We start from the raw sequence: 23637 nt of genomic DNA, 5'->3' as shown, positions 1-23637 counted from the left end.
AAACCAACTACATGCCAACTTTTTTGAGAGAACGGTCTTATGTTTTTCCATCTGCATGTTCTTAAGTTGCCTTAATTACTTTTGGGAAAAATATAACTATAAATTAAATAAATGTTTTTATTTCTCAATAGTGTTAGGTATTATATAGTAAGTGTTGAATGAATATTTGTTGATTCTTCAGTAATTTAAATTTTTATACTATGTGCAAAGGTGTTATTTTTCTTTGGTAAGTTAATAACAAATATTGAATGAATATTTGCAATTGAAACAAATGCTATCCCACTACCTTGACTTCCTTACATTAAATTTTAAATATGCCTTTCACTAGTCAATGTATTTCCTTTTGCCAAATTAATTCAGACGTTTTCATTCAAGAAATTCAGAAGTTAAAAATAAAATCACAATGATACATTTTTTGAACAAGAATTTCATAGTAATTAAAAAATGATAATTCCCAGGAAGTATCATAAGAAAATGCTAGTGAAAATGGAAATTGGTTCAGTCTTTCTAAAGCCTATAATAAAAAAGAGAAATTGTTAAGTCAACCTTTTCCCAAGAAAACATGTATGTATGTACACAGAATTTCATGCATTTCCTTTCAGGATTTATAATAATGAAACATAGTAAGTCACTAAGTATTTAACAAAGTGGAATTCATGGAATAAACTATGGTACATAATAAAAAAAGAATTCTTTTCACCTCTTTAAAGAATTTTTGAAGAATGAACTGTAATGACACAAAGATACTGATTTCCATTAAGTGAAACAAAGTTTATTTGTGTATTTCACAATAAAATATTGTTATATAATTTTCTAAACCACTTTATGAAGTATATTATTGTCATATTCAATTGGCATATGAGTAAAATCTGGTTAACTAAATAACTTGCCTGAAGGTAGTATGGTATGTATAGTATGGTACATGTATATATATATATATATATATATATATATATATACACACAGACAGATATACTAAATATACTATAAGACCAAAATCTTAATAATGACCATCTCTGGAAGTGGAATTTGGGGTGACTTTTTATTTTCATTTTGCTTGCTTACCTCTAAAACAGCTTACAATTTAAAAAGTCAGTGTGGGTCAGATATTGAGCAGCAAAATCTAATCATAGTGAACAGTCTCACTCTCCCTCTGAGGCAGGCTGCTTTACCCACTCAAGCCACTCTGGCATGTTAGAGTACCAAGTGTTCTCTCCTTAAATGGTAACAGAGTTTGGGCATCATCTGACTCTAACACTTTACTACTCAACATCACTGAACTTCTGACAATGCACTTCCTGGTAGTTTACAAAACCTTTCGTTTACCATTAATGAGCACTTGCCAACTTGTTTTCCATTACTATAAGGAAGCTAATTTACTTTACTGTCAGCTTCTTCCTGAGTCACCCTCAGTGGTCTCCAGTCTTCTGTGTCTTAGTCCATGTGGGACACCCAGCCTTTTTTCTGGCCTGACTCCTGCTCTCTTGCGCCTGGATCTCATAGTTGATGTCAAACATTCGGGCTGGTGGAAGCAGCTAAAATTGTGCTGCCGTCCTGTTACCTTGGAGACTGACTCACATCCAGAATTAGAATTTGCTGTTGGACTGGTTGTTTTTAACTTGCTAGCCCTGTGTTTTTCCATTTCCCACTGGTTCCTTTCCAGTGATCTTAAAGCCTTCTCAGTTTCAGCATTCAATGTAAGCATCAGGCTGTGAATTCTGCAAGCCTCTAAGGAGCTACACTTGACAATAGTCCTTTTGGTAATTTAGTAAGATTATTGACATAATTTCAAATTTCACATAAAATTTAGTTATTGTACTAGACTGTAAACAACCAAAATGAGTGGCTGACTTTTGCCAAAGGAGCAGGTTATAATAAAATGAAAAAATAAATTAGGAACTGTGGAGATCTATAAATACAGTATGGTAATCCTCTATCACTGAAATTTGTCACTTACCTGAATTAAAAAAATTTTGACACTACAGTCTTCTAAATCAGTAGCTGTTATTTGTAAATTTTTGCAGTTCGCTCTTTGAATCTTCATTTGAGCCCAGAGTTTGCTATTGAGAATCAACCTCAGGCTGCCTTGATTGCGCATAACTACAAGAGGAAGGTGAATATATCAGACTGCAGAACAGTTGATTCCTTAACCATCCAGGGGAATTTGGCAATTTTGAAAGCAAAATAATTCTTGTAGTTGTTTGTCAGACTGCATTTATAATTTGACTAAGTCATAACTTCTTTTTCAAATTGGGCTTTATTATGTTGGAGGGCACTTTTTAGCTTAAATGCTGGAATTGTTTTCCTGTAATATTAAAAAACAATTAAAAATTTATAACTACTTGAGCGTCTAGTGATCTGAAGAATATTTACCCAAGAATTGTTTACAATGGGGAAAACTGAAACAAAAACTTTAAACACTCAAAAATGGAATTACTTATATTCAATGCAATTCCTATCAAAATACCAACAGCATTCTTTAACGAACTAGAGCAAATAGTTCTAAAATTCATATGGAACAGCAAAAGACTCCAAATAGCCAAAGCAATCCTGAGAAGGAAGAATAAAGTGGCGGAGATTACACTCCCCAACTTCAAGCTCTACTACAAAGCCACAGTAATCAAGACAATTTGGTACTGGCACAAGAACAGACCCATAGACCAATGGAACAGACTAGAAAGCCCAGATATAAACCTAAGCATATATGATCAATTAATATATGATAAAGGAGCCATGGATATACAATGGGAAATGACAGCCTCTTCAACAACTAGTGTTGGCAAAACTGGACAGCTACATGCGAGAGAATGAAACTGGATTATTGTCTAAACCCATACACAAAAGTAAACTCAAAATATACCAAAGACCTGAATATAAATCATGAAACTGTAAAACTCTTAGAAGAAAACATAGGCAAAAATCTCCATAATATAAACATGAGCAACTTTTTCCTGAACGTATCTCCTCAGGCAAGGGAAACAAAATACAAAATGAACAAATGGGACTACATCAAGCTAAAAAGCTTCTGTACAGCAAAGAACACCATCAACAGAACAAAAAGGCATCCTTCAGTATGGGAGAATATATTCATAAATGACATATCTGATAAAGGGTTAACATCCAAAATATATAAAGAACTCACATGCCTCAACACCCAAAAAGTAAATAACACTATTAAAAAATGGGTGGGAGATATGAACAGATACTTCTCCAAAGAAGAAATTCAGATGGCCAACAGACAGATGAAAAGATGCTCCACATCACTAATTATCAGGGAAATGCAAATTAAAACCGCAATGAGATATCACCTCACGCCAGTTAGGAGGGCCAACATAAAAAAGACCAGGAACAACAAATGCTGGCGAGGATGCAGAGAAAGGGGAACCCTCCTACACTGCTGGTCAGAATGTAAGCTAGTTTAACCATTATAGAAAGCAATATGGAGGTTCCTCAAAAAACTAAAAATAGAAATACCATTTGACCCATGAATTCCACTCCTAGGAATTTACCCTAAGAAAACAGGAACAGAGATTCAAAAAGACATATGCGCCCCTATGTTTATCACAGCACTATTTACAATAGCCAGGATATGGAAGCAACCTAAGTGTCCATCAGTAGATGAATGGATAAAGAAGAGGTGGTACATATATGCAATGGAATACTATTCAGCCATAAGAAAGAAACAAATCCTACCATTTGCAACAACATGGATGGAGCTAGAGGGTATTATGCTCAGTGAAATAAGTCAGGCAGAGAAAGACAAATACCAAATGATTTCCTTCATTTGTGGAGTATAACAATGAAGCAAAAGTGAAGAAACAAAATAGCAGCAGACTCACAGACTCCAAGAAAAGACTAGTGGTTACCAAAGCAGAGGGGTGTGTGGAGAGGGAGGGAGAAGGGGATTGTGGGATATCATGATTGGTTCATATGGTGTGTGCGGGGTCACAGGGAAGACAGTGTAGCTCAGAGAAGGCAAATAGGGACTCTGTGGCATTTTACTACACTGATGGACAGTGACTGCAATGGGGTATGTGGGGGGACTCGATAATAAGGGTGAATGTAATAACCACATTGTTTTTCTTGTGAAACCTTCATAAGAGTGTATATCAATAATACTGTAATAAAAAAACAGAATTACTTAAATAAATGATGATATTGCTATTCAAAATAATTTAATCAGCCCATTAAAAATACTGAAGAAAGATAATTATTGATGTGTAAAGGTGATCATGGTATGCTATCTAAAGAAAAAATCAGTTTGCAAAGCAATATAAACACCATGAGTCACAAATTTGGCAAGTGCAAAGAGTGGAATTAAACCAGAGTAGAGAACAATTAACATCTGTCTTGGAACTAATTTTGGTTGGGTTATTTAGAAACCTGTTTGTCAGTTACAGAAGTGAAAACACTGTTCCTATTCTCTTAGTCTGAACTCTATTCCTTACTGGTCTCATGAGCTTGATATCTGAAACTCAACAAATATCCACATCCCTGGAACCAACTTCTCCCTGTGATCTCCTCTGCAGCTTGCCCCCCAGTGTTGGCCAGTAAACTCACCCACCCTGCCCAGATCTCTGCCTGTGCTCACTTGAAGTTTGGGCCTCTGAACAACACAGTGTGTCTTTCAGGTATCAAAAACTCCCTTAGTCTTTCAACTTGACTGACTCCAGATTCTGACCATCAATCTGCCTAATGGATTTAATAACCACACACATGTATTTCTTCAGAAACTTGCCATTAATCCCAACCCACACACAATGTTTACATGCTAAGGATAAGTTAAAGGGCAAATAATATTTTTAAGAAAAATTATTTTCACTTCAAGAATAATTTCATCATAGCCCTTTAAATAATAATGAGATTACTCTTTAGGGGTGTGTTTGGCTTTTACATGCCTTATCTCACTGAATTTTCACAGTTGCTCAATAAAACATGGACTACTATTATTCCCATTTTAAACTGAAGCAACTAGGGCAGAGAGAGATTAAGTAACTGTTCAAGGTCACCAGGCAGGCAGTGACAAAGCCAGAACTGGAACCTTGTAGTCTGATATCAGAGTTTACTCTAAATGGGAAGCTCCTGTAGTACATTAGAAACAATATTGCTTTCAACACTGAGTTATTGACATTTCTTATAACACATCCCCAGAAAAAGATGTGTACCTATATTAGAAATTCACTCTAAGAAATAATGACTTACTTTACAAAATGATTACTTACTTAGCCTTGACTGGAATGTTCCATAGTCACTGCTTGCTGTGTCATTCAGTCTCAAAGTTCCTCTGCCTCTTTCAATCCAGGACTGTGATGTTTTGTTGAATATAAAAAGCTTGCAGTTGATCTAAAGGACAGTTTTCAAAATGTCAAACATATAGAGTCCTTTTCAAAGTGATTTCTTTCCTATGCTATAACACTTTTATTTGATCTTTTACCAGAATAACCTTTGTTAATTATTTCTAAGCCAGCTTGAAAAGTTTATTTAAATTTTAAAGTATACAATTTTTGAATAGTTCCAACATCAAAAAGCAAAAAGATGTACAAAATGAAAAGTTCCTCTCCAATGATAGTTCCCCACCTGCCAATTTCCACCCCCTGCAACAGGTAATCACTGTTGTTAATATTTTGTTTTTCCTTCTAGACGCATTTGTACATATATATATCCTTCCATAGATATTATATGGAACATATGTATATGTTCCCTTTTTTCTTTAAATGGTAGAATACTGTACATACTTTCATGACTTGCTCTGCACTTAATTTATCTGTGTATACCAACTTTTAGATTAATAATGTTATTTGAGTTACATAATTTTTTTAAAAGTAAAGGAATCATGGAACTATTTGTATACTTAAAAATTTTCAAAGAATTCAGTATCAGAACTAGGATGTGATACCACAGAGTACCCTATTACAATTTAATGTGTACTAGCAATTCTCAAATATTATTATGTCCAAGAATCACCTAGATGACTTGTTAAAAATACAGCATTCCAGAAACTGGAGAGGCGGAGCCAACATGGCGGCGTGAGTAGGACAGTGGGAATCTCCTCCCAAAAACATATATACTTTTGAAAATACAACAAACACAACTAGCCCTAAAAGAGAGACCAGAAGACGCAGGACAGTGGCCAGACTGCAGCTACACCAGCAAGAACCCAGCGCCTGGTGAAAGGGGTAAGATACAAGCCTCGGCCCGGCGGGACCCGAGCGCCCCTCCCCCCAGCTCCCGGCGGGAGAACAATAGGCAGAGCGGGAGGGAGACGGACCCCAGGACTGCCGAACACCCAGCCCCAGCCATCCGGGCCAGAGCGCAGACACAGTACATGCCCAGGGGGCCCTGGATACTGGGGGAACAAGGAGTAAGACCTCTGAGCGGGTGCTGAAGCTGATGCCCCTGTGACAAAGAAAAGCGGGGGCTTTTTGAAAGTCTTAAAGGGACAGGGACTTAACAGCTTGACGGAAACAACCCAGGTCACAGTACAGCAGCTGGAAATTACAGGGGAAACCGGGTGCACTAACCCCCTGGGCAACAGCTCTGAGACCCCTCACGGAGGCAAACAGTCAAGCAGCCCCCCCATCCATCACCTCACCGGGCACTGCGAAAGCAGAGAAGCAGCCTGAGACAAATTCCGCCCACAGAAAGGGAAATTTCTCCCTCCCGGCCAGGCAAGACACAAAGACCCACTCTACACGCAATTACCCAACACAAGCCACTAGGGGTCGCAGTTGCCCCAGTAAAGAAAGGCCAGTAGTAAGTGAAAATTTTGGCCCTCCCAGCTGACAGTCAATAGCACCTGTCAACATGAAAAGGCAAAAAAATATGATCCAGACAAGACTAACCCAGACAGCTTCAGCATCTGCTACATCTTCCCCTGAGAAGGAAACTGGGGAGATAGATTTAGCCAGTCTACCTGAAAAAGAATTCAAAACAAAAGTCATAACCATGCTGATGGACTTGCAGATAAATATGCAAGAACTAAGGAAGGAGAATTCAGAAATAAAACAAGGTCTGGAAGGACTTCAAAACAGAATGGACGAGATGCAAGAGACCATTAATGGACTACAAAACAGAGAACAGGAACGCAGAGAAGCTGATGCAGAGAGAGATGAAAGGATCTCCAGGAATGAAAGAATTTTAAGAGAGCTGAGTGATCAATATAAAAGGAATAATATAAGAATCATAGGCATTCCAGAAGAAGTAGAGAGAGAAAAGGGGATAGAAAATGTCTTTGAAGAAATAATTGCTGAAAATTTCCCCAAACTAGGGGAAGAAATGGCCTCTCAGACCACAGAGGTACACAGAACTCCCATGACAAGGGATCCAAGGAGGGCAACACCAAGACACATAATAATTAAAATGGCAAAGATCAAAGACAAGGACAAAGTATTACAAGCAGCCAGAGAGAAAAAAAAGGTTACCTACAAAGGAAAACCCATCAGGCTATCATCAGACTTCTCAACAGAAACCCTACAAGCCAGAAGAGAATGGCATGATATACTTAATGCAATGAAACAGAAGGGCCTCGAACCAAGACTACTGTATCCAGCACGAATATCATTTAAATATGAAGGAGGGATTAAACAATTCCCAGACAAGCAAAAGTTGAGGGAATTTGCCTCCCACAAACCACCTCTACAGGGCATCCTACAGGGACTGCTCTAGATGGGAGCACTCCTAAAAAGAGCACACAACAAAACACCCAACATATGAAGAAGGGAGGAGGAGGAATAAGAAGGGAGAGAAATAAAGAATCATCAGATTGTGTTTATAATGGCTCAACAAGCGAGTTAAGTTAGACAGTAAGACAGTAAAGAAGCTAACCCTAAACCTTTGGTAACCACAAACTTAAAGCCTGCAATGGCAATAAATTCATACCTTTCAATAATCACCCTAAATGTAAATGGACTGAATGCACCAATCAAAAGACACAGAGTAATAGAATGGATAAAAAAGCAAGATCCATCCATATGCTGCTTACAAGAGACTCACCTCAAACCCAAAGACGCGCACAGACTTAAAGTCAAGGGATGGAAAAAGATATTTCAAGCAAACAACAGAGAGAAGAAAGCAGGTGTTGCAATTCTGGTATCAGACAAAACAGACTTCAAAATAAAGAAAGTAACAAAAGACAAAGAAGGACATTACATAATGATAAAGGGCTCAGTCCATCAAGAGGATATAACCATTATAAATATATATGCACCCAATACAGGAGCACCAACATACCTGAAACAAATATTAACAGAACTAAAGGAGGAAATAGAATGCAATGCATTCATTCTAGGAGACTTCAACACACCACTCACTCCAAAGGACAGATCCACCAGACAGAAAATAAGTAAGGACACAGAGGCACTGAACAACACACTAGAACAGATGGACCTAATAGACATCTACAGAACTCTACATCCAAAAGCAACAGGATACACGTTCTTCTCAAGTGCACATGGAACATTCTCCAGAATAGACCACATACTAGGACACAAAATACTAGGACAGTAAATTCCAAAAGATTGAAATCCTACCAACCAACTTTTCAGACCACAAAGGCATTAAACTAGAAATAAACTGTTCAAAGAAAGCAAAAAGGCTCACAAACACATGGAGGCTAAACAACACGCTCCTAAATAATCAATGGATCAATGACCAAATCAAAATGGAGATCCAGCAATATATGGAAACAAATGACAACAACAACACTAAGCCCCAACTTCTGTGGGACGCAGCAAAAGCAGTCTTAAGAGGAAAGTATATAGCACTCCAAGCATATTTAAAAAAGGAAGAGCAATCCCAAATGAATGGTCTAAAGTCACAACTATCAAAATTGGAAAAAGAAGAACAAATGAGGCCTAAGGTCAGCAGAAGGAGGGACATAATAAAGATCAGAGAAGAAATAAATAAAATTGAGAAGAATAAAACAATAGCAAAAATCAATGAAACCAAGAGCTGGTTCTTCGAGAAAATAAACAAAATAGATAAGCCTCTAGCCAGACTTATTAAGAGGAAAAGAGAGTCAACACAAATCAACAGTATCAGAAATGAGAAAGGAAAAATCACAACAGATCCTGCAGAAATACAAAGAATTATTAGAGACTACTATGAAAACCTATATGCTAACAAGCTGGGAAACCTAGGAGAAATGGACAACTTCCTAGAAAAATACAACCTTCCAAGACTGACCCAAAAAGAAACAGAAAATCTAAACAGACCAATTACCAGCAACGAAATTGAAGCAGTAATCAAAAAACTACCAAAGAACAAAACCCCCGGGCCAGATGGATTTACCTCGGAATTTTATCAGACATACAGGGAAGACATAATACCCATTCTCCTTAAAGTTTTCCAAGAAATAGAAGAGGAGGGGATACTCCCAAACTCATTCTATGAAGCTAACATCACCCTAATACCAAAACCAGGCAAAGACACCACCAAAAAAGAAAACTACAGACCAATATCCCTGATGAACGTAGACGCAAAAATACTCAACAAAATTTTAGCAAACCGAATTCAAAAATACATCAAAACCATCGTACACCATGACCAAGTGGGATTCATCCCAGGGATGCAAGGATGGCACAACATTCGAAAGTCCATCAATATCATCCACCACATCAACAAAAAGAAAGACAAAAACCACATGATCATCTCCATAGATGCTGAAAAAGCATTTGACAAAGTTCAACATCCATTCATGATAAAAACTCTCAGCAAAATGGGAATAGAGGGCAAGTACCTCAACATAATAAAGGCCATCTATGAAAAACCCACAGCCAACATTATATTGAATAGCGAGAAGCTGAAACCATTTCCGCTGAGATCGGGAACTAGACAGGGATGCCCACTCTCCCCACTGTTATTTAACATTGTACTAGAGGTCCTAGCCACGGCAATCAGACAAAACAAAAAAATACAAGGAATCCAGATTGGCAAAGAAGAAGTCAAACTGTCACTATTTGCAGATGACATGATACTGTACATAAAAAACCCTAAAGACTCCACCCCAGAACTACTAGAACTGATATCGGAATACAGCAAAGTTGCAGGATACAAAATCAACACACAGAAATCTGTGGCTTTCCTATATACCAACAATGAACCAACAGAAAGAGAAATCAGGAAAACAACTCCAATCACAATTGCATCAAAAAAAATAAAATACCTAGGAATAAACCTAACCAAAGAAGTGAAAGACTTATATTCTGAAAACTACAAGTCACTCTTAAAAGAAATTAAAGGGGACACTAACAGATGGAAACGCATCCCATGCTCATGGCTAGGAAGAATTAATATCGTCAAAATGGCCATCCTGCCCAAAGCAATATACAGATTTGATGCAATCCCTATGAAACTACCAGCAACATTCTTCAATGAACTGGAACAAATAATTCAAAAATTCATATGGAACCACCAAAGACCCCGAATAGCCAAAGCAATCCTGAGAAAGAAGAATAAAGTAGGGGGGATCTCACTCCCCAACTTCAAGCTCTATTATAAAGCCATAGTAATCAAGACAATTTGGTACTGGCACAAGAACAGAGCCACAGACCAATGGAACAGACTAGACAATCCAGACATTAACTCAGACATATATGGTCAATTAATATTTGATAAAGGAGCCATGGACATACAATGGCGAAATGACAGTCTCTTCAACAGATGGTGCTGGCAAAACTGGACAGCTACATGTAGGAGAATGAAACTGGACCATCGTCTAACCCCATGTACAAAAGTAAACTCAAAATGGATCAAAGACCTGAATGTAAGTCATGAAACCATTAAACTCTTGGAAGAAAACATAGGCACAAACCCCTCAGACATAAACATGAGTGACCTCTTCTTGAACATATCTCCCCGGGCAAGGAAAACAACAGCAAAAATGAACAAGTGGGACTATATTAAGCTGAAAAGCTTATGCACAGCAAAAGACACCATCAATAGAACAAAAAGGAACCCTACAGTATGGGAGAATATCTTTGAAAATGACACATCCGATAAAGGCTTGACGTCCAGAATATATAAAGAGCTCACACGCCTCAACAAACAAAAAACAAATAACCCAATTAAAAAATGGGCAAAGGAACTGAACAGACGGTTCTCCAAAAAAGAAATACAGATGGCCAACAGACACATGAAAAGATGCTCTACATCGCTAATTATCAGAGAAATGCAAATTAAAACTACAATGAGGTATCACCTCACACCAGTAAGGATGGCTGCCATCCAAAAGACAAACAACAACAAATGTTGGCGAGGCTGTGGAGAAAGGGGAACCCTCCTACACTGCTGGTGGGAATGTAAACTTGTTCAACCATTGTGGAAAGCAGTATGGAGGTACATCAAAATGCTCAAAACAGACTTACCATTTGACCCAGGAATTGCACTCCTAGGAATTTACCCTAAGAATGCAGCAATCAAGTATGAGAAAGATCAGTGCACCCCTATGTTTATCGCAGCACTATTTACAATAGCCAAGAATTGGAAGCAACCTAAATGTCCATCGATAGATGAATGGATAAAGAAGATGTGGTACATATACACAATGGAATACTACTCAGCCATAAGAAAAGGGCAAATCCAACCATTTGCAGCAACATGGATGGAGCTGGAGGGTATTTTGCTCAGTGAAACAAGCCAAGCAGAGAAAGAGAAATACCAAATGATTTCACTCATCTGTGGAATATAAGAACAAAGGAAAAACTGAAGGAACAAAACAGCAGCAGAATCACAGAACTCAAGAATGGACTAACAGGTACCAAAGGGAAAGGGACTGGGGAGGATGGGTGGGTAGGGAGGGATAAGGGGGGGAGAAGTAGGGGGGTATTAAGATTAGCATCCATAGCGGGGTGGGAGAAAGGGGAGGGCTGTACAACACAGAGAAGACAAGTAGTGATTCTACAACAGGTTGCTATGCTGATGGACAGTGACTGTAAAGGAGTATATAGGGGGGACCTGGTATAGGGGAGAGCCTAGTAAACAAAGTATTCGTCATGTAAGTGTAGATTAATGATTAAAAAAAAAAATGCAGTTCCTATGTGGTGACCTCTAATGAGTTCTACACAATGATATAAAGGACATATAAAAGTGTAGGCAAAGGGTCTGTTTGTGTTTATACAAAGGATCAAAGCCTAATTTGGCTACCCCGAAAATGAACTAAGATATGATATGAAAGAGAACTTCCAACATCAGCACTCTCGGGAAGACTCATGACAGAAGATGATCATCAAAAAACCCCAACAAAGATCCACGCACTGCTACAGCTGTAGATGCACTCATCCCACCAGCTCCTGGACTTGCCATGGGAATGAAGGAGATATCTAAGCTGGCCTGTGCATACAGTAAAACAACAAATTTGACTGGATCTATACTGTTGGAACTCAACCAAGAATTAGGAGAAGTGCAAATTGTAGCGCTCCAAAATCTTACAACTACAGACTATTTACTGTTAAAAGAACATATGGGATGTGAACAGTGCCCAGGAATGGGTTGTTTTAATTTGTCTGATTTTTCTCAAACTATTCAAATTCAGTTAGATAATAACCATCATATCATTGATAAGTTTTCACAAATGCCTAGGGTGCCTAACTGGTTTTCTTGGTTTCACTGGAGATGGCTGGTAATTACAGGTATGCTTTGGTTATGTAACTATACTCCTATTATGTTAATGTGTGTGCACAATTTAAGTAGTAGCTTAAAATCTATACATGCTGAAGTTACTCTACAAGAAGATATGTCAAAGAAATAATCAATCTTCCCATGTTTTCTCCCGCCTGCTACTTCTATAGCTTTTCTTCTTCCTTCCTAATTACAACGAATTCTTAAATAGAATTCGTGCCTCATATCAAATTTACCGAGTATCATAACTCCTCCAAGTGGTAAAGATACCTCAAGACAAATGCTGGGCATAGAAGCCACAGGGCATAAATATGCAAAGAAATAAAAAGCTAACCATTTCAAACAATAAGGCTTCTCTCTCACTTACCAACTTAACATTTCCCTGTATGGCCCCGGAAGATGACTGGTTAGCCAGAGACGGGTAAGATTCCTCAAGGGAGGAACAACCTAAGACAGGCACAGTCGCAGGGGGGTCATCAGGTGAGAAATTGGGGATCAACAGAGGTGAGGCTTAGAACCTCACCCTCCCTGTTCTGAGAGAAATCTTCTGCATATGTGGATGTTTTATTGCCCTTGTCTAGCTTGGATTAACACATAGTCTACAGGCACACACCTGATCATCTACATTTGCTCTCTTACAACACTAAACTATGTTTTCTACCTTTATGTTGTATCTACCTACCACTTCAGCATTTTATTAAAAATAATAAAGAGAGAAATGTGGTATCCACATATAAATCAAGTATAAAAATCAAATGTGTATTCATATTTGAACTGACTGTTTATAGTTCATAATGCATGAGCAAAACCAAAAGTTTCTGTGATGACTGCCCTTGTACTGTTCACCATGTAACTTATTCACTATGTAAGAATTTGTTCTCCATGTAAGAACTTGTTCGTTATGCTTCAGAAGATTGGAGACTGACGAAAATTAGGCTTGGGGTGGATTAATGATTGTACATTGAGCATTGACTCCCCTATACAGAATTTTATTGTTGTTAACAACCATTTGATCAATAAATATGAGAGATGCCCTAACAACAACAACCAAAAAAAAGTACACACTTCCAATTGTAAAATAAATAAGTAACCGGGATGTAATGTATAGCATAAGGAATATAGTCAAAATATTGTAACAACTTGGTATGGTGATAGCTGGTACCTAGAATTATCATGTATATAAATGTTGAATCACTGTGTTGTACACCTGAAACTAATGTAATGTAATACTGTGTGTCAACTACCCTTCAATAAAAAATAATTATCTAAAAAAAAAAAAAAAAAAAAATACAGCATTCCAGGACCTCATCCCCAGCAATTACTTCAATAAATCTGGCATTAATCTGATCTGAGAGTTATGCCTTGAGACACACTTGTATAATAAATATATCAGTAATTATGGGAGAAGAGAAGAGAAATGGAGAGAGCCTGAGGTAAAAACCAATGGAAATATGTGCTTTTTTTGGAAAATGATTAAGTTATTGTAATTACATTTCATATGCTTAGGCTGATAGCTGTTCCACTCAACATTCAAATCCTATGTATGATACCTTATGCTACATCCCTGAAATTCTTGATTTATAGGAAACTCAAAACTTATTTAAAATAACTTTTAAAATGAAAACAATTTTTTTATCATCTTGAGCTGAAATCAATTCATCTTATCAACATTTTAAAACTTTCAGTGTAAGTAGAATTTTTAAATTAGATAATGTACTGATTTTAAAAGCAGGTATGAAAAGTATACAATGTAGGTCTGAAGTTATTTTAAGACAGGGTGCCTTCTGTCTTCTTCCAAAAGGTCTAATCTGAATGGCTGTAAGCCCTGTGACCCTTTTTCCTGTAAATTCTTAAACAGAAATGTGAGAATACAGCAAATTGTTGGTTTAATCTTTGGAAGTCTTTAACATTTTTATTCAAGCAGCAGAGTCTTTATGAAAACTGTATTTCTGGTTATTTTTAAAGATATCCTGCTGATCAATAGTCACCCTAAATGTAAATGGACTGAATGTACCAATCAAAAGACACAGAGTGATAGAATGGATAAAAAAGCAAGACCCATCTATATGCTGCTTACAAGAGACTCACCTCAAACCCAAAGACATACACAGACTAAAAGTCAAGGGATGGAAAAAGATATTTCATGCAAACAATAGGGAGAAAAAAGCAGGTGTTGCAGCACTAGTATCAGACAAAATTGACTTCAAAACAAAGAAAGTAATGAGTTAAAGAAGGACATTACATAATGATAAAGGGCTCAGTCCAACAAGAGGATATAACCATTATAAATATATATGCACCCAATACAGGAGCACCAACATATGTGAAACAAATACTAACATAATTAAAGGAGGAAATAGAATGCAATGCATTCATTTTAGGAGACTTCAGCACACCACTCACTCCAAAGGACAGATCCACCAGATAGAAAATAAGTAAGGACGCAGAGGCACTGAACAACACACTAGAACAGATGGACCTAATAGACACCTACAGAACTCTACACCCAAAAGTAGCAGGATACACATTCTTCTCAAGCACACATGGAACATTTTCCAGAATAGACCACATTACTAGGCCACAAAAAGAGCCTCAGTAAATTCAAAAAGATTGAAATTCTACCAACCAACTTCTCAGACCACAAAGGTATAAAACTAGAAATAAATTGTACAAAGAAAATAAAAAGGCTCACAAACACATGGAGGCTCAACAACATGTTCCTAAATAATCAATGGATCAATGATCAAATTAAAATAGAGATCAAGCAATATATGGAGACAAATGACATCAGCAGCACAAAGCCCCAACTTCTGTGGGATGCAGTGAAGGCAGTTCTAAGAGGAAAGTATATAGCAATCCACGCCTATTTAAAGGAAGAACAATCCCAAATGAATTGTCTAAAGTCATAATTATTGAAATTGGAAAAAGAAGGACAAATGAGGCCCAAAGTCAGCAGAAGGAGGGGCATAATAAAGATCAGAGAAGAAATAAATAAAATTGAGAAGAATAAAACAATAGAAAAAAATCAATGAAACCAAGAGCTGGTTCTTTGAGAAAATAAACAAAATAGATAAGCCCCTAGCCAGACTTATTAAGAGAAAAAGAGAATCTACACACATCAACAGAATCAGAAACGAGAAAGGAAAAATCACGATGGACCTCACAGAAATACAAAGAACCATTAGAGAATACTACGAGAATCTATATGCTAACAAGCTGGAAAACCTAGAAGAAATGGACAAGTTCATAGAAAAATACAATCTTCCAAGATGTTCCTGCTGATGGTAAACTTCATTCCATGTATTTAAGTGCTGCAAGCAAGAGCAATACATAACATACAGACCTTCAACACATTATGCTCTGCTTCCTCGCCTGTTATAACATCAGTTTTCTCCAGCAAGCATTTTGGTGATGGTTTAGAAGAGAAAGCAGCAGCTGATTCGATTAGAGATATATTTTTAATAGAATGTGTTCCTAAGAGACAATAGGGGAGAAAAACACATAAAAGACCCCATTTTCTCTACTGTAAAAGTCCTTTGCCAACCTGGTTAACATACATGTCTTGTTAGCTTTTTATAACAATGAGGGTTTCCAAAAAGTCAAACTGTTTGAGTTTGGGTAAATCTCTTTAATTATTCCTCATATCATTAAGTCAAAAATTTTAAAAAGCTTATATACCATGTAACCACATTTGTGTGCTTTAATCTTTACCAAAAAAATTTTTTAACTGAATTATTTTGTACTTTATAGATATGAAGTATAAGACAGAAAAAACAGGAAATAAACAAGTTGAATAAAAATTTTTACAAATGAAATAATTCTTACTTGCATTTGGAGAGTTGATAGGGAGATTTAGAGTGGATTTGAATGCTTTTTCCTTAGTGCATGAACCATTTTCAAGTTGAGGGTGAATGAAATTTTGAGTACCCTAGGTGGGGGAAAAAGATGTATTACTCAATTTTATCCCCATATATTTGCAGTGAGCCAAAAGTCACCTTTGTTCTGTTTCAACACAGCAAACAAACTCAACTGCTATGTTTTTGTTTTGGGCATCCTATGTGCCAAACAGGGAACTTCTTCCTGTCATTAGAGACCCTTGATTCTGATCTTCAGAAAGCAAAATCTAGTTACCACTAGGCCACAGCTACTCCCAGGGACAGTGGGAAAGTTTTGGAGGCCCCAAAGCAGGTAGCAGCTGTTGCATGCTTCCACCAGACTATCCTGATGCCTAAAAGGAGGTGCACCTATATCTTCTGTGTTCCAAGGTATTTCAGCATTCCCAGCAATTCACTCTTTCTACCCATTTCATTAAAAAAAAATTAAAAACTTATCCAGAGAATCCATGAGCTGTCTTAAATATTTTCTTCATAGAAAAAAATCTTAAATTTTTCCTCCAAGACATTCTTTGCTAGCAATCATTTTTAAGGCTGCATACCTGGGGCTTTGTCCATGTTTTGATAAAGGCCTGTGTGAAAAAAAACTGTAATCGTCACACCCTTTATGATACTGGCTAGCCCCCTGTAGAACAGGGAAAATTAGAATGATGTTTCAGAACTTAGGTTTATATTTTTTCCCTTAGGGACTCAAGATGCTTTCACATTATTTAACTGGCCATCAAGATATTCTGTTAAAATTGGTAGAGGTGGTTGTAATATTTCCATTTTAAGAAAAATAGAAACTAAGTCACCGAAAGTTTAATGACCACTCTACAAGCATGTCATCAGCAAACAAGTCAGGAAGGCATCCTGGCCCCCCAGATTACAAGGTCACAAGATTACAGGGTTAACTAGAGGACAAACAAGTTATCTCTATAGCTCCTGCTATCCTAGGATCTTATCAACTCAAAAAGACAGAAGCTCAGGTTCTTTGTCAGCCAAATTTAAAGTGCCCATAGGAAGTGTGCACAAGTACCTCCTCAAACCAGATCTATAATCCCAACTGTCCTTCATTTGTAGAGTTACTGTTTCTGTCTGCCCTTACCAGATGATAAGCACCTCTAGGGCACAGTGTCCCCCTAGCTTTGCATAACCATTTACCCAGGTGTTCAATCCTGGCTGTACATTCATCAAATCCCTTGACACCTGGCCTCACCACAGAGATTCTGATCTAATTGGTTTGGGGAGATTCCCTGGCATAGGAAATCCTTTAAAAGCTCAGCAGATGGCTGTGATATGCAGCCAAACTTGAGACCAATGCTAACACTTTATATATCATAAGAACATAAAACATGTCAGTTAAATTGAGTCGAACATTAAAGCTGATCTTACAAGGTTTGGAAGTATTTTATTTGTATCTGCAGCATCTTACAGATGCCATGACTAATCTAGTGTCAGATTTAGTAATACATAATATAGAATCAAAGTGCCTAAATATACTGCCTGGTATGGCACTCTGGAAGTTGGTCCATTCTGGTTCAGATCCAAAGGCGTGGGTCAACATCTCTAGAATTGCTAGAGCTGCTGTTCAACCTGAGAGTAACAGAAGGGTGCCACTAAGCTAAAAAGCTATGATACTACTCTTGGAGTTGGAGTTCAGCCTGAGACAGGTGCAAAATAAATGAAGTCTTAGAAATGACTGATTTTCCAAAGCCCTAAAAATCTTAGAATTAAACAGGCCTCATGATTTGTTCCTTTTGTTATTTTGAGTCCATATACAAGTTTTAAAATCTGTACAGCCTCCTTGGGATTCTTTATGTAGCTAATAGCTCTAAGACAATCTAGTCACCCTGGCGTATCTCAGCCAAGGTTTTGGTCTGGGTGAAAGCTGGAAGGATATGGAGACGTGATGGGCCAGATGAAACCATAGGCACATTTATCCCACAACTTTCACTTTGCTGTGTAATTCTCACTATAGAATATGCTCTGTTTCAGAAACATGCCTTATAGAAAGCAGAGCAGCAAATGCCTCCTGTAGGAAGACACTCAATACTAAATAAAGATAGTAATAATAGGGGTTTCCAATTGGCAAGGATATTCTCTTAGGCAAGTAGGCTACTCTGATTTTCCCCTTAAAGACGGAAAAAAAAATACATACATAATGCTTTTCAATGTAAAAGCTTGAAGTGGAGGGTTGTGGTTAATGAGAAAAAAATTGGTCAATGATTTTAAATATATCTACTTATGAAACATGTTATTGAAAAAATATATTAAAATATCATTACCAGTTGAGTTTATCTACCTATTGCAGATAATTCTGGGATTTCCTTGGCTACCTTTGGTTTAGCACAAGTCAAAGAACTATTTATTTTTCTCATCAGTAATATTGCCATAATTATACAATTTATATCCTTTATGGGTTCCTATCTGTTATTCTAACAACTTGCTTCCTAGGAAAATCTTTCCAGCTAAAGAAAGAAAGCATACTTTGAGACCAGGCATTAAAAAGTGTGCTCCAATTTAACATTGTTTAAATTAATTTGCCTTCAGAAATTTGAAGTGACAGGTATTTATGGAATTATAGAAACACTTGCCAAAATCTTACCAAAACTCTTTCTACCATGTTTTCTCCAAAAACGAAATCAGAACTACAGCTTTTAGAAGAATACTGATCTTCATCTGGTTGGCATCTAAGGAAAAGGAAAGGATTAGCAATTTTAAACATATGGATGAAACTAGTTTAAACCTTAGCACATCACATAATCAGATGATTTAATAGATTTATGCAAAATATTAAAATGTCTACTGATAAATTTTATCTGAAATAAATGAGAAATGAAGGAAAAATTGAGATAGGTACTTCCAGGATTATATTCAACATATCTGACAGCTATCAGAACCCCGGCCCTGGCCAGTGCAAACAGGTCTCGTGCATCACTGTGCTGGCTGTGTGATCAGCTGAGGGTGTGTGTGCTGCCCAGGTCTTACCTTTCTGCTTTTCCAGTAAAGCCTCCCCAATCTCTAATCTCCACTCTCCTCACAAGCAACTGGTGCTTTTAGCCATCAGAGTTCTCAAGAGCAAAAGCAAAGCCATCTATCTTGTCGGTATACTTCAGCGTGCAAGGCTTTAATTTGGTTTGTTTTGTTTTCCTCCCAGAAACTTTTCTTTTTCTAACGTTAGAAGTGTTTTTCATGTCGAGAAACTCAAAGACGTGCAGCCCTTTATCTGTAAGTGGCTGTGCTCTGGAGTCCCTATCACATCCCTAGTGTGCACAGGAGGTAAGAGCTGCAGCACCTGCACAAGCCCTAACTACGTGAGTCCACGGTTAGTTTTAACCTTCTCTCAGGTCAAACATGCCTTCATCACTGGTGAGGCTGTAAATACTAACTTTCATTGTGCATACTTATACTGCCTTGCTGTCTATCCAATTATCAATAGGTAATGAATAACTCCAAAATAAGTGAAAATAGGGAGAAAAAGAATACCAGAGAAAAGGGAGAAGAGGCTAATCTAGTAGTCAGGTAATTAATGCCTAACTAAATGAAAATTTAGCTATACCTATTTGAAACATTCTCACCAAAGTCAGTGAAATAATGGAGACAACCCAATATCAATGTGATAATATGTAAACATCAGAGGCTTTGTTTTATTGAAGTGTAGTTGATACAGAATCTTATATTTGTTTCAAGTATACAACACAGTGGTTCAGCAGTTACCTGCATTATTAAATCTTCACCCCCACTAGTGCGGTTACTGTCTGTTAACATAGGAAGATATTCCAGAATCATTGGCTACATTCTCCACACTGTACTATCATCCCCATGACCAACGTATATTATGATTGAGAATTTCTTTGCCCCTTTATCCCCCTCACTCTCTCTACGCACCCACCCTAACCCCTCTCCCATGGTAACCACAGTCTCAGTGTCTGTGAGTCTACTGCTTTTTTGTTCATTTTGTTTTGCTTTGTATTTATATTCACTTACTTAATAAGTGAAACCATACGGTGTTTGTATTTATCCCCCTAGCTTATTTCACTGAGTCTGATACCCTCTAGGTCCATCCATGTTGGCTAGAGACATTTTGAAAGTAGTTTAAACTTGTTCCTTATAAAATCTTTCTTGGCAATGTATCTGTACAATGTTAGAAAATTGTTTTCCATAAATAGGTATAGTGATAAAAGCAAGCAAGAACAAAAGGACAGCACTTCTGATTCCTCATCACTAACTTACCCTACTGACATAGCACCTAAAATATTCTGGTTAGTAGACAGCTGGACTGAAACTCTGGCACTTCGTAAATTTTCTGTTAGCAAATAGGAGTTACCTTCCAATATCTGAAAGAAAAGAAATCCATCAAAAAGTTCATTTAAATTGCCTTCCTATACAATCATCAGACAAGGAAACAGTAGTTACAGTTAAAGGTGTTGAAAATTTACTATGTTCAAGCACTGCTCTAAGCATTTTATATATACTACTTCATTTACTCCTTGCAACAACTTTATACATTTTATACTTCTATTAGCCACATTCCATGGATTAGTAAAACTGGCTTATCAAGCAACTTGGCCAGGCTAGGGCAACCAGGAATAAAGCTGACATTTAAGCCTGGGTCTGTCTGACACCAGAGATTGTACACTTAGTCATGGTATTCTGAAACTCCACCTCCTTTTGTTACTTTTACCTGTTTAGTCAAATGGAGTTAATTCTCATTTCTAGATTAGTAAATCTATCTTTCAGGACCATTTAATCCCGGGAAACACCCTAGGAGCTTCACTGTCATGGTCATAACGTATGTCATCCCTTCACCTAGGAATATTTGATAAGTAACTTAATTCATTACTCTGTCTGATATGTACATATGTATGCAGATTACCTGCTTTGATGTGTAAATGAAAAAGTGGCCAACTTTAGAACTGGAAGGAACCCTACAAATTATCTGATCTAGTTTTCAGTGTTTCATGGACCTTCGTTCCCCCACCAGGGATTTGCAAAGGTGATGTAGAAAGTTCATGTTTAAAGGTAGATGAGGTCTTTTTCCACTTTAATTTTATATCAGTCAGTAAAAATGATTTTGAATTTTTCCTTTTATGAATGAATTTGAGAGCTGAGAAATACGTGTCAAGAGAATATATGCCATCGGTTAGCAAAGATCAAAGAACATGCTCATGACTCAGTCACTAAGATGATTTATCTCTCAACCAAATGGTAGCTTTTACTCTTTTGTTGCTTACAATAGTGTTAATCATGTGTAGGTTGTTTACATTATATACCGTAAGTGGCCACTAATTAATGACAGGGTGAATAAAAATTGCTCTGATTTTTATTTACAAGTTAATAAGAAACATAAAAATAACGGGTTCTATAAAATTTACCCAGAAGTAACTTTCACTACAAATAAGTTATAGTGTTAAAAGAAACCAAGAGGAAAGGACAACACTTCTGTTTCATCATTAACTTACCCTGCTTATGTAGCACCTAAAAATTTTTTATATAGCAGAATTCTTACATAGTATCTTACATATAGCTTATCTTTAGATCCTCAAAGGTTATCATTAGACAGAGAAAATTCCATGATGGGTATATCCAATCAGGCTTTTCACTAATTAAGAGTAAGTTCTATTCATATTCTTAATAATTTATTCAGGATGAAATGCTTACTAATAATAGCCTGAAGATTTACCTTATGCTTTATCACTTAGGAAGAAAATATTAATAAATTTTATTTTAAAAATACACAATGCAAGACTTCTGACAATCATGCCAAAGAAGAAATACTGATCTATTTTTGTTATCATAATATGTAATACAAATTTCTATCTATAACTTTTAATACATGCTGTACCAAGATCTGATGACATTTTAGAAATTAGTCAATACATCATACTTTTTCTTACATACTTTAAAACAAATTAAGCAAAAGGCATCACTTCTTAAATGGATAAAAGTAAGAATTTATGTAATATGGTGAAGTTTATTAGATTGTATTTAAATGAAAACTTTTAATAATATACTAGTTTGAAATTTAAAACACATTTTACTTAAAAAATCACATCGTACACCACATACATGAAGAAATAATTTTTAAAATTGACATTGAGTCTCATGAAATATCTTACAAAGAAAAAGATTTGTAAATATAAAAATGTTGGAAGATGCTGACCAGATTCAGCTCTTTCCCTTCACTGATAAAGAGAGAAGGTTGGGTGCTTGTCCAAGAATGCAAACACAGATAATGGCTGAGGAAGGACTAGTACCAATTTGATTTTTTTCCTATGCTTTTCAGGTGTCTGCTTCTGGAAGATAACTGCTAGAACTATAGCAACAGAATACCCCCAAACCCATATCCGCCTGGTGTGAGACAGTATCTTCTTAGACCCACAATGAGTGATTCAGCCACTACAACAGTTGGAGAAGAGAATTCTTGTCTGTCTCCAGAAGCTTCCCAAGCCCTCCCAATTAGTCTGTATAGGTAGTTCCCTGCCCCTGTTATCCATGAAGATGGATCTGGAGTGGATCCCTGGTATAACCTAATCTGGCAAAGCCACGTACAGTGTCAACCAGTTCGGGATGCAGAAAATCCCTGCGTCCTTTTTTGACTTATGACTCCTGGCCTCTGCTGCCTCATTGCTGCCCCTGTTTTCACATGGGATCAGTGTACTGGGTGAGACCCCAAGTGTCCCCATGCCACAGGACCCAGCTTTACAGCTTTTTCCTGGGGACAGCTCTCCAATTTAAATGGACAAGTTTAACAAGATTATTGAGACCTTTTTGTTATCTAGTCTGGGTGTTTCTCCAGCCTGACAGTTGCTTAGCAACGGAACAAAGCTGAGGCAGCCCCTAATTCTGGATGTGGGGCTCCAACAGTGTACTTAAAGAAGAAGGGGGGTTTGAGGTCTGAAAAACATTGGAGATTTTTATTACCTTATTTTTTGTGTTTTCTTTAGTCTTGCAGGATTCTAATGCACTGTGTTCAAATGTGTTTCTTATGTTTTCACACCTTTGAGCTTGAGGTGGCTGCAAAATAGCAGGTCTTAGAACATGTTCAGGATGTTTCACAGGGCCTTAGAAGACCAGAATTAAAGGATTAATATATCATAAAATACTTCTTCCTCCACAGTTTTGACTAATTTAATGCTTATTCTCT

At 37.0% G+C, this 23637-nt stretch overlaps 2 protein-coding genes across 4 annotated transcripts in view; one reads left to right on the top strand and one right to left on the bottom strand.

The window, feature by feature from the left end:
• Positions 1-23327, top strand: part of SKP2 (S-phase kinase associated protein 2) — a 111717-nt gene extending 88390 nt beyond the window's left edge. Inside the window, exon 10 of the mRNA XM_057495798.1 lies at positions 22777-23327. Coding sequence (XP_057351781.1) covers positions 22777-22804 — 28 coding nt within the window. The 3' untranslated portion in view covers positions 22805-23327. The remainder of the gene's footprint in view (positions 1-22776) is intronic.
• RANBP3L (RAN binding protein 3 like) overlaps positions 1-23637 on the bottom strand; it is a 55658-nt gene that overhangs the window by 3583 nt on the left and 28438 nt on the right. For 2 of the 3 annotated variants that reach the window (XR_008995203.1, XM_057495776.1), the window contains exons 7-12: positions 23415-23554; positions 20724-20827; positions 19096-19180; positions 16441-16543; positions 15959-16089; positions 5223-5343 (exon numbers count right to left, since the gene is read on the bottom strand). Coding sequence is in view for 2 of the 3 variants with exons in the window: in XM_057495776.1 (XP_057351759.1) it covers positions 5223-5343; positions 15959-16089; positions 16441-16543; positions 19096-19180; positions 20724-20827; positions 23415-23554 (684 nt within the window). In the remaining variant the exon portion in view is untranslated. Of the gene's footprint in view, positions 1-1957; positions 2101-5222; positions 5344-15958; positions 16090-16440; positions 16544-19095; positions 19181-20723; positions 20828-23414; positions 23555-23637 lie in introns of all 3 variants that reach the window. The other variant, XM_036932090.2, reaches the window with a different exon arrangement.

The sequence above is a fragment of the Manis pentadactyla genome, chromosome 2 (genome assembly GCF_030020395.1).
Source record: "Manis pentadactyla isolate mManPen7 chromosome 2, mManPen7.hap1, whole genome shotgun sequence".
NCBI lineage: Eukaryota > Metazoa > Chordata > Mammalia > Pholidota > Manidae > Manis > Manis pentadactyla.
The sequence above is the reverse complement of the archived record's forward strand: the minus strand, read 5'-3'. Positions and strand labels throughout refer to the sequence as shown.